Source organism: Loxodonta africana, chromosome 7 (genome assembly GCF_030014295.1).
Source record: "Loxodonta africana isolate mLoxAfr1 chromosome 7, mLoxAfr1.hap2, whole genome shotgun sequence".
Classification (NCBI taxonomy): Eukaryota; Metazoa; Chordata; class Mammalia; order Proboscidea; family Elephantidae; genus Loxodonta; species Loxodonta africana.
This window is the reverse complement of record NC_087348.1, coordinates 82,557,904-82,575,103: the sequence shown is the minus strand read 5'-3', so window position 1 is coordinate 82,575,103 and position 17,200 is coordinate 82,557,904. Positions and strand designations below refer to the sequence as shown.

General features: G+C 40.6%; 1 protein-coding gene and 1 pseudogene across 1 annotated transcript; one reads left to right on the top strand and one right to left on the bottom strand.

The window, feature by feature from the left end:
* The first annotated feature begins 350 nt into the window (after positions 1-350).
* LOC100659582 (olfactory receptor 51Q1-like) lies at positions 351-1,578 on the top strand. The gene has a single exon (XM_064289254.1). It carries the CDS (start codon positions 615-617, stop codon positions 1,566-1,568), a length of 954 nt encoding a protein of 317 aa, XP_064145324.1. The 5' UTR covers positions 351-614; the 3' UTR covers positions 1,569-1,578.
* A 6,599-nt stretch (positions 1,579-8,177) lies between these two features.
* LOC100659868 (olfactory receptor 51I2-like) lies at positions 8,178-10,003 on the bottom strand (annotated as a pseudogene).
* Between the last annotated feature and the right edge of the window lie 7,197 nt (positions 10,004-17,200).

Sequence of the window (17,200 nt, the reverse complement as noted above, 5' to 3'; positions counted from 1 at the left end):
CTCCCCTCCAGGCAGGAGATGCTAACTTACTCTCAAGTGTCCACCAGATCCAGGAAGCTCACTCCTCACTAACATCCCTCTCCAACCCATTGTCCTGTCCAATGCATGTCTGAAGAATTGGCTTCAGGAATGGTTCCTGTCCTGTGCCAACAGAAGGTCTCGGGGCCATGATTACCGGGGTCCGTCCAGTCTCAGTCAGACCATTAAGCCTGGTCTTATGAGGATTTGGGGTCTGCATCCCACTGCTCTCCTGCTCCCTCAGGGGTTCTCTGTTGTGTTCCCTGTCAGGGCAGTCATTGGTTGTAGCCAGGCACCATCTAGTTCTTAATGAGAGTAGGACAGCAGAAGCAGAAAAAATTAAAAAGTTTTTCGTGAATCCATCTGTATTGAGCCTTGAAGGGGAGAACAGTTATGTGAAAGCAACCTCTGATAAGATAAGCTGAAGAAGGGCAGCAATGATGTTCTTGAATTTTCATTAGTCATCCCCAAAACCCTGAACCTTTATTTGGAAGAATTTAGATCAAATGGGCTAAAGATAGAGTTATGAAATAAGAAGAGTATTTCTAATGTTTCTTTGAGCAAAGACCCTGAATCTGGAGCTTCATTCATTGGTCATGTCCCAGATAACTAACACTACTCAAGACCACTTCTACTTCATCCTTACGGGCATTCCTGGATTTGAGGCCTCCCACATCTGGATCTCCATTCCCTTCTGCTGCTTCTACACCATCTCCATCATGGGAAACACAACCATCCTCACTGTCATCCGCACAGAGCCATCTCTCCACCAGCCCATGTACCTATTTCTCTCCATGCTGGCCCTGACTGACCTGGGTCTCACCCTCACCACCCTGCCCACAGCTATGCAGCTCCTCTGGTTCAATGCCCAGGAAATCAGCTTTGAAGCCTGCTTTGCACAGATATTTTTCATTCATACGTTCTCCTTCATGGAATCCTCTGTTTTGCTGGCCATGTCCTTTGACCGCTATGTGGCCATCTGTCGCCCCCTCCATTACACCTCCATCCTCACCAACAAAGTCATTGGCACAATTGGGTTAGCCATCCTTTGCGGCTGTGTTCTGGCTGTTCTTCCCTCCCTTTTCCTACTCAAGCGCCTGCCCTTCTGCCACTCTCACCTTCTCTCTCACTCCTACTGCCTCCACCAGGATATGATTCGGCTGGTCTGTGCTGATATCCGGGTCAACAGCTGGTACGGATTTGCCCTGGTGTTGCTCATTATTGTGATGGACCCATTGCTCATTTTGCTTTCTTATGCAATGATTCTAAAAAGTGTCCTGGGTGTTGCCTGTATGTTTGAGAGATTCTATGCTTTCAATAACTGTCTGTCCCACATTCTGGCTGTTTTTATCCTCTATGTCCCCATGGTTGGAGTATCTATGACTCACCGCTTTGCGAAGCATAACTCTCTAATGGTCCATGTTATCATGGCCAATGTCTACCTACTGGCACCTCCTGTGATGAACCCCATCATTTACAGTGTTAAAACCAAGCAGATCCGCCGGGCAATTATCCACTTCCTTTCCCAAAGAAATATGCACCAGAGATGAGGGAATGAAATTTTTTTAATTACTCAGGAGTAAGAGTTGTAGACTTAGGGAAAGAGTATAGTTTAAGAATTGGACAATGGAGACTATAAAATAAGCAGAATATTTGTTTTTGCATAATGTTTTGGCAATTTTGAAGTTTCACTCTATTTATTCAAGACATCACTTTCCCAAATTAAAATATAATTATGTATTCACATAAACTCATGCATTTATGGGAACAATTTTACCTTATGTAACAAAGGAAAACACAGTAAGAAATATTGAAGCTCAAAATTATTCGATTTTTAGTGAGAAAATAAACCCAAGACTTCCATAAAATAAAATATTATTCTACCAGTACATTTCATACTGAGATAACATCATGGAAAAAAAACAGATTCAAATAGTTTTTTAAAATGCTAAACTAGACTAATTTTTCTAAAGGTTCACCCTTACTAGGAATACTAAGTGAACTTGAATACTTATGTAACTCTTCCATATTTATTTACAAAATATCAAAATGTTTTAATGCTGTTTATAAGCCTTAAAAAGAGCATTTTATTTGTGCATTTTTATGATTTTTAACCTGATATGTATTTTTATTTCTTCTATCTTAGACTTTTTAGTGCTTGTTAGTCTCTATAAGCAAATTAGAATAAGAAGTTCTTTAATATGAGAATTTTTTAATTTTAATTTGTGTCTTATTTGGTTGAAGGCAAAGCTCGTCAACTTGTTTTTTAAACAATATTTGATATTCATCCAGTTAAAAAAAATAGTCTGAAACACTTGGGCCAGAGAGAACTGCAGAGGGAGGCATTTATAGCTGGGAAGACGTTCCTCAATTTCATTATCTCCTATTTTCTGAGGCATTTACCCAGTTAGAGCTCAAGGTCAACAAATCAAACCAAACCCGTTGCCACGGAATGATTCTGACTCACAGTGACCATTTTTTTTTTTTTTTGCCACACAAAGATTTTTCTCCCAATCTTTCCTTGGTTCTCTTATGTACATATGAAAATTCTACTTTTTAAAGAGAAAAAGTCATTTACTTAGGCCACTTGGGATTTCTTTTTAATGATCAAGTCAGGTCATGAAGCTCAGACCAAACCAAAAGAGCATTTACAATTCCCTTTTTTCCTTCCAATTCTACTTCTGATCCTAGATTTAAAGCATCAATTCAGGTTAAATCACACAACTTTTGAAAGAGTCAGGATGGTCCTCTTAGAGGAGTAAAGATCTTTTGCTCTCAAAACCATGTAGAATCTGTTTCATTATTCAAATTTTTGCACACATTTCCTCCCCTTTGATGGCAGATCTGTTTGATTTGAAAATGTGGCATAGGCAACAAATTCCTATGATCAATTAGTCTTCAGGTGTGACCTCCCTCTCCTTCAAAATATACAGCCGCCTTTATAATAAGCGCCATGATTACAAAGAGACCAACAATACCTTTGCTGTGTTTAAGTGGAGAAGGAGTACTTGTTTTTTGTTTTGTTCTGTTCCTTATGAAGATATATGGAAAACTGGCAGCATCATTCTACAACTTTGATGTAAGAAAAAAGCAAATTCTAGACCTGGATACATACATCAGCAACTCTTACAGAGGAAAAGATATCTCTATACCTAAGTGTATCCATGAGAATGCATAATTGCGTATAAGCAAAAACAAGGGAAACCTTTAATGAGATGGACTGACATAACTTCAGTGACAATGGATTCAAACACACCAACGATCATGATGACAGCACAGGACTGGTCAATGTTTCCTTCTGTTATGTATAAAGTTCCATGAGTCAGAGCTGACTTGGCAACAACATATATAGATATATAGATAGAGATAGATATAGATACAGATGATATAGATATAAGTTATGTATGTGTGGTTTCTGTGTGCATACATAGATTCAAGTTCTTAAGAAATATGGCAGACTGCTATATGATGTTTGTTATTTCTCTGCCATTTATGCTGGGAATTTTGTGACTTGAAATTCATAGAATTTATTAAACAAAGAAATACAACGTTCAAGCTCATTATTCTATTTCCCTACCATTTTTTATTAGCTTCCATTATTTCACATATAGCCTAGGGATGTCCAATAGAAATAAGTTACATAGGTACTCCTGGGGTCTTAAAAGCTGTGAGCAGCCATTTAAGATACCTCTACTGGTCCCACCCCATCTGGAGCAAGAGAGAATGAAGAAAACCAAAGACACAAGGGAAAGGTAAGTTAGAAAAACTATTGGGCCACAGTTACCATAGCCTCCACCAGACTGAGCCCAGTACAATTAGGTGGTGCCTGGCTACCACCTCTAATGGCTCTGACAGGGATCACAATAAAGGGTCCTGGGCAGAGCCGGAGAAAAATGTAGACCAAAATTCTAAGTCAAAAAAAAAAAAGACCAGACTTACTGGTCTGACAGAGACTGGAGAAACTCCAAGAGTAAACCCCCTGGACACCCTTTTAACTCAGTACTGAAGTCACTCCTGAGGTTCACCCTTCAGCCAAAGGTTAGATAGGCCCATAAAACAAACAATAATACACATAGCTCCACCACATATAAAAGACTAAACAGGCTCACCAGCCCAGGTACAAGGATGAGAAGGCAGGAGGGGACAGGAAAGCTGAACAAATGGAAATGCAGAACTCAACGTCGAGAAAGGAAGAGTGTTGAAAAGTCAGGGGGCTGGCAACCAATGTCCCAAAACAACATGGCTATTAATTGTTTAACGAGAAACTAATTTGCTCTGTAAACCTTCACCCAAAGCACAGCTTAAAAAAAAAAAAAGTATAAGGTACACATGTAGGTTACAATTTTCTAGTAGCCACATTAAAAAGTAAAAGGAAAAGTGAAAATTTTTAAAATACATTTTAATTAAGCCAATATATCTAAAAAGTTATTTTAATATATAATCAGTGTAAAAGTACATTAATGAGATATTTTACATCTTTTCTTCATTCTACGTTTTCTAAATTTGGCGTGTATTTTATATCTACAGCGTATCTCAATTTGAACTACCCACATCAAGTGCTCAGTAGCCATGTGTGGCTAGTGACTACCATATTGTGTGGCATAGCTTTAATCTTACAGGGCTGCAAAACATCTGTGATCTCGTCATTTGGTGATTGTTACTCAAAAACACAGTCCCTGAGAGTGTGAAAAGACGGCCAGAAAGTTTACTAGATAAAATCTTAATGCATTTTTTTTTTTTTTGTTAAAGCATGAAGCCATCATTTTGGATTTTTCTAAGTCTGGCGTTCTTAAACAACTGTGAAAAAAAATAAATTCTATTCATAATAATCTGAAACTCTCTCTGAGAATTGCTGCTAAGCAATCATGTCCCCAGAGATGATGATTTCTATGGTAAAAGAAGTGACAATGAAAATAGCCCTGCTAAAAATGAGATTTGATCATACATGCAAGGTTTATTCATGCACGTTCATGCTTTAGAGTTGTGGCTTATATGGTATAACCATCTGCTGACAATATTCAAGACCTAGAGGGAAATTCCCTGCCCCAGGGAATTACTAAAACATCCATTCCTAAGCCTTTAGATCTATTTGTCATGCTGCGTCCCAAAATCAAATAATTATATATCTACCCTCCAGTTGATTCTGACTTATAGCAACCCTACAGGACAGACTAGAACTTCCCCACAGGGTCTCCAACGGTGTATTCTTTCCGGAAGCAGTCCACCTCATCTTTCTCCTACAGAGTGGCTGGTGGGTTCCAACCACTGACATTGTGGTTAGAAGCCAAGCTCTGAACCACTGCACCACCAGAGTTTCTTATATCTACCCTACTAAAAGCTAAATTGTGCCTGACATTGAATTAATACACAAAAAATATTAATTTAATAAAGAAAGGAAGTAGGAAACCACTATCTTCAATGAAAGACACACATGCATTCATAACTTTCTGAGTACCGATCTGAAAAATCATCTTCTCGTGCATTGAATGGTGAGATTTGACATGGATTTGTTCAGAACAGTCACTTTGGCCTCACAGAAACTGTCAAATTACTACTTTTCAGTCACTACATATAGCCCTGGAGAAAAGGAAAACATTACACAAAACGCCTGAGCACTTTTTATAGTTTTAAGGGAATGAACTATTAGATATTCTATTTCCATATACTCTCTTTGCTTAAAATGTTTTGCCTGCGAATATATCTGGTTTACTGGATTTCTGTTACACCTTTTTTCCATCCTTTTCACACTCTCATTTCTCTCACTTTACCCAAAAAAAAAGAAAATACATAGTTTATCAAAGCCACCTTGAATCATCCCAAGATACACAGATTTTGACATAGCTTTTGACGAAGGTAATGATATCGATAGCTGGGGAACGAAAGTCAAGTGGTAAAGTCAAATGGCTTTAGTTCATTACTTTCAACAGAAGTAAAGAGGGAACAAGTAGAATTAAGGTTTATTGTTGTTGTTAGGTGCCATCGAGTCGGTTCTGACTCATAGAGACACTATGCACAACAGAACGAAACACTGCCCGGTCCTGCACCATCCTTAAAATCATTGTTATGCTTGAGCTCATTGTCGCAGCCACTGCGTCAATCCACCTTGTCCAGGGTCTTCCTCTTTTCCGCTGACCCTGTACTCTGCCAAGCATGATGTCCTTCTCCAGGGACTGATCCCTCCTGACAACATGCCCAAAGTATTTAAGACACAGTCTTGACATCCTTGCTTCTAAGGAGCATTCTGGTTGTACTTCTTCCAAGACAGATTTGTTCGTTCTTTTAGCAGTCCGTGGTATATTCAATATTCTTCGCCAACACCACAATTCAAAGGCGTCAATTCTTCTTCGGTCTTCCTTATTCATTGTCCAGGTTTATTAGGTCATTAAAAACAATTTTTAAATAATATATCATCATTTGGTTTTTGTTAATTCCAAAAGCATTGAAAAAAATAGTACCAGGCCACGGTAAAACTGTCCCAATACCATCTTCTTATTTGGGTGAACAAACTTCTCAGTGTTTACATTTACAAAAAGAAGAGAAGGTAAATAAGAACAGAAATGATACTGAAGGATGTCTCATTCTATTAGTAAAAAAAAAATCATTTTAAGTTCCAAAAGAAGCCCCATGTATCTCATTAAAACATGCATTGCCAATAAAATTTTACTCGTTATATGTAAAATTTGTTTTATGCTTATTTTGTTTTAATTGGCTGTGTAGTCATAAGTATAAAATATAATTCAAAGCAGAATACACTTTTAAAACAATTCTTTATTTGCAGTCAATTTTTAAAAATCAAATTTAAATGTACATATTTTTGTTGCAAAGAATTATAATAGAAGGTCATTAAAAGAGTTGCAAACATTCAAGTACATTATATTATTAAAACTCTTTGGAGGAAGTACAATAAAAATTTAAGTTGAAGGGACAATGGACTGATGTCAAATATCTGTTTAAGAATGTGTTTATATATTCTTAAATGCATGCCGTCGAGTATCAAAACATTTCGATTCCGTTGTATATTCAAAGATGTGATAAAACAGTTTATTTTAAACTGATTAGATTTATAGTATATCCTAGAACATAGGTTCAGTATCTATGTAAATTAATGATAAAAATATAAATAGTTGTCCTTTCCTCTTTAATTATTTTAAAAAGTACCTAAAGAAAAATTTGGAGACACACTGTTCTAAACTGATTGAGTACTTTGCAAAGGTCATTATGTAAAAGTGACCTTGGTTAGTTGGATGAGGTTGGTAACAACCTGTGGTGAGGAAACATTCTTATTGTCATTCAAGTACCCAAAGTTAGTGAAGCTGAAAACCTGAGGCCAGTTAGTGATCAACCAGCACAGTGGGTTCTGTACGAAGGCCTGTGTGATTTAAGAGTGAGGATGATCTCCCCCATTTGACGAAAGGTTTCCAGGAAAACTTACACAAGCATAGGCAGAAGGAAGGACCAACCAGATTTATGCTGACTGGGCTGAGTGAGGAGTGGAATAAGGAAGTAAATAAGAATATTCCCACGGCATGGCATGATGAGGTTACTTACAACTGACAGGAAGGAGAAGAAAGTGGAAATTGGGAGATGTATTCAGGCATTGGCGGTTCAAAGGTAGAATTCTCACCTCCCATGCAAGAGGCCCAGGTTCAATTTTTAGCCAGTCGACTCGAGGGCACTGGGTAAACTCACGTGCAACCACCACCCATTTGTCAATGGTGGCTTGAATCTGGCTATGATGTGGAACAGGTTTCAGTGGAGCTTCAAGACTAAAACTAGAAAAACAGGGTTGGTGATCTACTCCTGAAAATCAGCCCACAAAACTCCATGGGTAATAATGGAACATTGTCTGATCAGCAACTGATCATGGGGATGGTGCAGGACTGGACAGTGTTTCATTCCAGGAAAAGGGTTGCCATGAGTTGGTGCCAACTTGATGGCAGCTAACAACAACAACAACATCCAGGCACAGTACTACCAGACTTATTTGGCAGTGGGTATTTATCTAAAAACAGGAGTTGATATTCTACTACAGTGGATCTTATTGCTTTTTCTGGGATTCTGAGGATTTGAAGCCTGGGTATTGGGAGGTTACCCATATTTCACTCTATGCCTGAGTTGAGGTCACTTACCTAACTGTTCCTCATCCTCAGAGTCTTCCGGTACCTAAACTCTGGATGGGGGCCATTGAACAGTGGATTGTGGGGAGAGTCTGGTTCCTTACAGAATAAGAGATCACTTTGTAATTAAATCTCACATATAATTTATTGCTTAAAGAAGGTCACTTTTAAGAGTAAAAGGGGGCATTATTCAAAATGATGCTAAGAAAAACAGATGTAAACCAGGACTACCTGGGGCCACCAGCAAGTATGCTTACCTTACTCATATGCATGGTCTTGGATAATCTTTCTCTATTAGGGGATATTCTTAATTCCATCTAACCCATAAAAATAAGGATGTGTTTTATTTCAATTCAAATATCATTAAATCTTGAGCCTTTACTATTTACTCACTATTTGTCAGGATTTTTGCTATAAGTTTGGAGGGATTAAGGAAAAGGAAAATTCCTGATTTCTGCCCTCAACTTGATCATATCTGGCTAGGGAAGAAAGATATATACAAGTGTGTACACAGAGATACACACACAAATAAAATGTGAGATGGAAAGAGCTTAGGGATGACTCTTGTGATCCAGATTCAAACCTGTGGCAACACTTTGAATTCTTCACCCATATTCCTCCTAAAAATGCTTAAAGTCGAGTTTTGTCCATAGCAAAAATACCAGCAGGATTTCTGAACTCACTGAAAGTCCCTGTTCCCTTGGGGTGAGTCAGAGCAATTCCCTCTTATGGGAGAACATGGCAACAATCCCCTTTCGGATTGGCCAAGTCTTAACACTATAGGTGATGGGATTGATTACAGGAGGCACAAAGAGGTAGATGCTAGACGTGAGTGTGTGGACCATGGGTGAGGCATGTTTGGCAGCACGATGCATCACAGACACACCAATCATAGGCACATAGTACACAAGCACTGCACAGATGTGTGACACGCATGTATTGAGGGCCTTCCGCCTTCCCTCCCAAGAGGCAATGCCCAGCACTGTGTAAAGAATCAGCACATAAGAGACCACAACCAGCAGTGAGTCCAGCCCAAAAGTGGCCAGGACAATGGCCAAGCCCAGAATGCTATTGAGCTTGATATCAGCACAAGGCATCTGAATTAGGTCTGAGTGGAGGCAGTAGGAGTGGGATAGGACGTTAGTGTGGCAATAGGGCAGTTGCCTCAACAGGATGGGAAGAGGGGCCATGAGTGCCACACTCTTCAGTGTAATACCCAAACCCATGGAGATGATACGGGGCAGGTTCAGGATGGCTGTGTACCGTAGTGGATTGTAGATGGCTACAAAGCGGTCATAACTCATGGCCAACAGGACTCCTGACTCCATGCAGGAGAAGGTGTGAATGAAGAACATCTGGGCCAAGCAGCCATCAAAGTCAATCTGGCGGGCATCAAATCAAAGGATGCCCATGACAGTGGGCAGTGTAGATACAGAGACACCCACCTCAGTGATGGCCAACATGGAGAGGAACAGATACATGGGCTCATGTAAGGCAGGCTCCGCCTGCACTGCTGCCATGATTAGGCTGTTGCCAACAATGGCTATGATGTACATGGTGAAGAAGGGAATGGACAGCCACCCATGTTGAGCTTCCAGTCCTGGGATGCCAGTCAGGAAAAAGGGTAAGAGATCAACACTTGCATTGCCCTTAGCTCCCATGTCACCAATAGGAGAGACCAGTCTTCACCTGCCATTTGAGGAAAAACAAAAGCAAAAACTAAGTAAGCTCCCACCTATAGGATCTTCTGCCTTTATAGCCCACCTCAAAGGTGGAGGGAGGGATTTGGGGGGCAATGGTAGAAACTGAAGTTATCGATCTCATTCTAGGTAAGAATAATCACCCTTCACAGCCTATGACAGGCACTCTCTTCCTTCCTCCCTTTCCTCTGTTCCTCAGAATCCTAAAATGTTACAGGTAAAAGGCATATTTGACACCACCCAGTCTTCATGGGAGACAGCATTTTAAGAACAGAAACTTTGGAATAAATCAGACCTGGGTCAAAATCCAGGCTCAGATCATTACTAGATGTGTGATGTGGACAATTTACACTCTGATACAAAGCTTTATTTTTTTCTTTTTTTGTACATGAAAAATGGAATTAATGGTAATATGATTCTCTTGTTGGGATAGAAGAAACAAATGAGATAATTAATATCATATGCGCAGTGCTTTAGAGCTCTGCAAACAGATTCCAAAAACCTTAGTTTGAATCCCACTTGACAGTTTATTCTCTGTGTGACCTAGAACAATAACAATCTTCCTAAGCCTCAGTGTCTTCATCTCTAAAGATGGAATAAAAATACATTTGCATCACGGATTGTTGTAAACATGATATTGTATGATATGTGAAGTGCTGAATAAATATAAGCTACTTAATTCATAAATGGACACTAAGACCCAGAGAGGGAGAGTGATTAATACCCAAGGCTTAACAGTCAATTTCTGCAGAACCTGGATTAGAGTTTAGCTCCACTGATTCCTCCTTCAGGGATGCTTCCATCACACTGTGCATATGGACGCACAATCCAGTCTCATCTAAGATGGATTCATCAGAAAGAATTTAGTTTTATCTCTGTTAATGTGAGTCTGGGAAACCCTGGTGGCTTAGAGGTTAAGTGCTACAGCTGCTAACCAAAGGGTCGGCAGTTTGAATCCACCAGGCACTCCTTGGAAACTCTATGGGGCAGTTCTATTTTGTCCTATAGGGTCTCTATGAGTTGGAATCAACTCGACGGCACTGGGGTAATGTGAGTCTGAGACACAAGGACACCAGGGAAAGTGGTACTCTACATGTTGAATGAAAGAGAGATTGTGGTTTCAGAAAGCCAGAAAAGGGTAGAAATATGAATATGGATAATGAAGGATATTGGCATTCCAGGTGAAAATTATCCTACTACACCTGTAACCTTTGAGTTTAAAACAGTAATCAGAGAGGCTACTGAATAAATACATAGGTGGCTCCAAAAAGAACAGATTTGATTTAGGATCCATGGAGAGATCAAAGATACAGAGATGGTGAACTCTATTCATTAGTGGTCAAGGGATCAGAGAGAATTAGCTAAGTTCCAGTCAAGATGAAAATATAATATAATGTAATCTGATAACAGTGAAGTGGGTAGGTGCACTAGCAATTGGTATAAAAGCTGAATTATCTCTAGTCATCAGCTCACTCATTCACTCAACAGATTTGGATGTATGATTCATTAATTCTGTGGGTATCCATTGTTGATGTGAAATGTTCTGTATATATAAAGAGCTTAAAGAGAATGCTGAAGCAGATGGACAGGTGTAAGAACTGTACAGACAAGGGGATATCAAGAGCTATGGCTGTGGAAGCAAGTGTACTGTAACACTGAGCATGGACCCAAAACCTGCACTCTCTTTCTCTCTTCACTCTCAGACCTTTCTTCATGTACCAGCCCTGCTGAAATCTTGCACATTCTATCCCCGTGCTTCCCTCAAGATTAACAACTTCCCTGACAGGTGGAATATGCTTCCTAGTCTCTTACCCATTAATTTATCTTGGTTCTGCCTTGTATGTAGATCAGCAAGCAGCTTGGAGGCCACATGGCATTTAAATTAATATTATTCTTTTTGTAGAAAATCTACCTGAAAATGAGAGTTGTTTTTTTTTTTTTTTTAATGTTTTGTGTGTGTCTTAAAACTCTCCATTGTAGGACAAACAAATCTCAACAAATATGCAAACGCATGTAGACAATGGCAGAGACTCAGATACAAAAACACGATGAGACAGACTGAGAGAATCATACAGAAGCACAAACAGAATTACTGTAGATGGAAATAGACATCTCCAACACACACCTAGAAGACACAGACAGATTCAAACTCACCTCGGAGAGCTCTGTGAAATGAGGATTGCAGGGGCAGTCAGAGGGCTAGCGCTCACAATGGCTCCAGCATGGGCCTCATGCAGGCATGAAGCAAAAACTAGAGTCAGACTTTATGCATCTGGGTGATAATTCCCAAAGGCCAGGCCTACTGTGGCCCTGATTGGTCTGAGTGTGATACTGTTGTGGTGATAAGAAAATGAGGGAGTTTAGAGTTCACCTCGTGAATTGGGGGTGGGGGGGGTGGGGAGGACTTCCTTGGAGATACTGCCTTCTCCCCTTGAGAAAAAATGCAATTCCAGCTCCTTCCCTGTGAGGAAGAGAAAGATGGAGACAAATTTCACCAAGATTCATAGCAGCACAGCTCATCCAAATTATCCAGCCTCAAAACTGGAACTCTGAGCCCAGGTCCCAGTTTTGAACTTATACCCCAACTCCAAGGCAGAATCTAAACCTTAGAAAATTACAGAACTCAGATCCAAGGGCACAGAGCTTGGAAGTAGAGCCTTCCTCAGGATTGAAGTAATAGAGGATAAGACTGTGGCTACCATCACACGTCAAAAGGCTGCTCAAGAAGACAGAGTATCATAATGACATGTGCAAAGACCTGGAGATGGAAAACCAGAAGGGAGGAACACACTCTGCATTTCTCAAGCTGAAAGAACTGAAGAAAAAATTCAAACCTCGACTTGCAGTGTTGAAGGATTCTATGGTTAAAATACTAAACAAGTCAGGAAGCATCAAAAGAAATGGAAGGAATACACAGAGTCACAATACCAAAAAGAATTAGTGAATATTCAACCATTTCAGGAGGTACCATATAAGCAGGAATCAATGATATTGAAGGAAGAAGTCCAAGCTGTACTGAAGGCACTGGCAAAAAAACAAAGGTCCAGGAATTGACATAATACCAATTGAGATGTTTCAACAAACAGATGCAGGGCTGGAAGTAATCACTCATCTATGCCAAGAAATTGGGAAGACAGCTACCTGGCCAACCGACTGGAAGAGATTCATATTTATGCCCATTCCCAAGACAGTGATCTCACTGAATGCGGAAATTATCGAACAATATCATTAATATCACACAGAATTTAAATTTTGCTGAAGATCCTTCCAAAGCAGCTGCAGCAGTATATTGACAGGGAACGGTCAGAAATTAAAGCTGGATTCAGAAGGGAAGAGGTGAAACCCGGGATATCATTGCAGATGTCCGATGGATCCTGGCTGAAAACAGAGAATATGAGAAAGATGTTAACCTGTGTTTTATTGGCTATGCTAACACATTCGAGTGTGTGGATAATAACAAATTATGGATAACATTGTGAATTTTGGGAATTCCAGAACACTTAACTGTGCTCATGAGGAATCTGTACATAGATCAAGAGGCAGTCGTTCCAACAGAACAAGGGGATACTGCATGGTTTAAAGTCAGGAAAGGTGTGTGTCAGGCTTGTATCCTTTCGCTGTACCTACTCAATCTGTATGCTGAGCAAATAATCTGAGAAGCTGGACTCTTTGAAGAAGAATAGGGCATCAGGATTGGAGGAAGACTCATTAACAACCTGCGTTATGCAAATGACACAACCTTTCTTGGTGAATGTGAAGAGGACTTGAAGCGCTTATTGATGAAAATCAAAGACCACAGCCTTCAGTATGAATTACATCTCAACATAAAGAAAACAAAAAGCGTCACTTTTAAATGAATAACCAACATCATGTTAAATGGAGAAAAGATTGAAGTTGTCAAGGATTTCATTTTATTTGAGTCCACAATCAATGCCCACAGGAACAGCAGTCAGGAAATCAAAACATGCATTGCACTGGGCAAATCTGCTGCAAAAGACCTCTTTAAAGTGTTGAAAAGCAAAAATGGCATGTTGAAGACGAAGGTGCACCTGACCCAAGCCATGGTGTTTTCAGTCACCTCCTATGCATATGATGGCTGTACAATGAATAGAGAAGACTGGAGAAGAATTGATGCCTTTGAATTGTGCTGTTGGAGAAGAATATTGAATATACCCATGGACTGCCAAAAGAACGAACAAATCTCTGTTGGAAGAATTACAACCAGAATGCTACTTTAGAAGCAAGGATGGCGAGACTACGTCTCACATACCTGGGACATATTGTCAAGAGGGGATCAGTCCCTGGAGAAGGATATCATGCTTGATAAAGTAGAGGGCCGGCCAAGAGGAGGAAGACCGTCAATGAGGTGAATTGATCCAGTCACTGCAACAGCGGGTTTAAGCATCACACAGATCGTGAGGATGGTGCAGGACTGGGCACTGTTTAATTCTGTTGTACACAGGGTCGCAGTGAGTCAGAACTGACTTGATTACACCTAACAACAACAACCATCACACTGGACAGGGATCATTCACTTAGCCCTGCTGCATCCTGTTCATTTCCCACCACCTCTCCTCTAATCCTCCGCCAAGTTCTACAAGATCAGGGTCTCCTCCAGGAGAAATAACCCAGATTCTGAAAGACCTTAGGGTTCAAATTCACACAAACCTACGTTTGAGTCTTGAATTTGCCACCTTCCAGCCTTATGACTTTTCAGACTGGAACTTAATTTGTGAGGGAGGCGAGAGATTTGCATGAGAAGACGAACATGGCAGAGTTTTTAGTATTTTTGGTTGTTGTTATTTTATGCCTTTTAATGTTACTGCAGCTCAAATGATATTTGATTATTATAAATTCTGCTGCAAGTTCTAATTTCAGCTCCACCAACCCAGTTCTTTTCCTAAACCCCTGGGTCTCTTCTCATTTCGTCTTACATTTTCCTTGTTTCACTTTCAAATAGTGTGAGCTGTTTTGAAAGAAGGCATGGTAGGAGAGCTCTCTCCCTTTTCTATCAAGTGACGAGGTGAGTCGGGGAAGCAGACAGAGGATAAGCATAGACAATATTTTCCCTTCCCTTTGAGGACCTCTGAGATAAAATGGGGCACCTCAGAGGGGAAGTTTGAGAAGAACGTCCTCGGTTCTCCTTCACTGTCATAGGGTTGGTTGGGTTAGAAATGATGAGTTGGGAAGCAGGAGATGCAATTCAGGGGAATAGGGATAGCAACCTTGTGAGTAAGGTGACAGAATCATGGGAGAAGAAGGGAGCCTAAATGATGTCTCAGATTGCACATACAGTGGGAAAGGCAGATCTTTGAGAAGTCAAAGGATAAAGCCACTCTACCTATGTATGAAATCTCTGTGTAACCTGACACTCTGAGGTCTGCTTGGCTCTGCTGTGAAGACACGGGGAGCAGATGAAAGCAAAAAAAGAAGCTTTATTTAGTGGACCAACTAAAGGAGAATGCGGGACCCAGGTCGCCAAGGTATCTCTTAGAACAATAGCCCAAGGGGTTTATATGGATAAAGTAAATCGGGTCTGGGGTCCCCAGGAGCACCCCAGAGTGGGGCCAGCTTGCCGAATGTTTTCATATGGGAGGGCATTCTCAAGGCTGTGCAGTCTTCTATGCCTGTTCAGTCTGAAAGACGAGCTAGGAAGATGGCATTTTGCCCACGTCTGGGGTGTAGATGGGGGTGTGTTTTTCTGCCTCTGATGTCAATAAATGTCTGAGGGACAAGGCCGTCAGTATTGCTCAGTTCCAGAGGGCCTGAGGGGCCTAGTTGGTCTAAGATCAGTTTTAGCTAGACTGAAGACCCAAGTCTCTTGTTTTCTTTAACTGAGTCAGAACCGGAAGTATACCTAGATAAGGAGATCCTCTAAAAGCACAGGTTAGTTCCTGTTTTACCTAATAAGGGGATAGCTTCCTCGCTGGGAGCTAACCCTCTATGTTACTGACCATGGCAGGCTCGACCCCTGGGCATAGCTCCTTGTTTATTCAACATTGGTGGTGTACTGCCCGTCTCATCTGGATTTCTTCAACTGATAAATCCTTCTCATAGACATTGTATGAAGAAAAAATGCAATAGAAGATGTAAAACGCCTTGGGAATAGTTAACATTCCATATAAATATTGGGGATTCAGTTTTTCTAACTAGTTGTTGTAGAGCCTGTTCCCCGAATCATGGATCCCACATGTATCAGAGTAAAACCGTGCTCCACATGGTTTTCAGTGGCTGTGATCTTTTGGAAGTAGCTGTAATGCACTTAGTTTCCCACAGACTTCTTCATAGGAGCTTCTGGGTGGATTCAAATCACCAAACTTTCAGTCAGTAACTGAGTGCTTAGCCATTTGCACCACCCAAGGACCAATTATATTATTTTACAAAATGAGGGCATTGTTATCCAAGGCTTATTTGGCTATCCTAGTACCTATTTGGAGCCCTGGTAACTCAGTGGTTAAGAGCCACAGTTGATTCAGTGCCAACGGGTTTCATTTGGTTTTTTAGAAACCCTGGTGGCATAGTAGTTGAGCTCAGCTGCTAATCAAAAGTTTGGCAGTTAGAATCTACCAGGTGCTCCTTGGAAACCCCATGGGGCAGGTCTATTCTGTCCCATAGGGTCCTTATGAGTAGAAATCCACTCAAGAGTAATTTTTTTTCTTTTCTTTTTTTCCTGATAGCCGAGGCAGCCAGGAATTGCTTAGCCATTATCAAACAAAGCCAGGCTTAAGTGATAGCACTGGGTGTGGCTCAGTTGGGACCTGCTCAGATGAAGAGGAACCTGCCCCTCCTGTCCATTGTCCTCAAAGTTCTGGATGGGGCTCAAGCCAGTCAAACCCACTTTACTAGCCTACAGGCCAAAGAAAAATGCAATCTGTCTCACTGGGCCTGAGTTCCATGATAACCTGTGTAGTCTGTAATGTTTCTATGTGCTTCCTTGTGAGAGGCAGTATAAAAGGTTCTTCCTCCCTTTGTTCAGGGAGCTTGATTTGAGATAATATGTTTCTTTGCTCCTTGCCTGCACCCTTGCAATAAACTCTCTTCCTCCCTCCACACCTTGGTGTGTCTTTATTGATGAGAAGCCACACTGAGCAGAACCTGCTTTAGGTAACATTAGAACTGGTTTCTTGGGCAGGTGACCTTTGCAATAACATAGGTACCCACACTCAGAAGGACCTTCTCTTGCTTTAATGCTTTGCTGTCTCTGTCGTGATATTCTTAGTAATTTTTAAACGAGCATTTTTGTTTTGCACTGAAACCTGTAAATTACGTATCCAGTCCTGTACCTGGTACACAATAGGCTCAAAATATAGGATAGTTATTATAATCCCTGGAGATACGCATCGTGGTTGGTAAAGTAGAGCATCA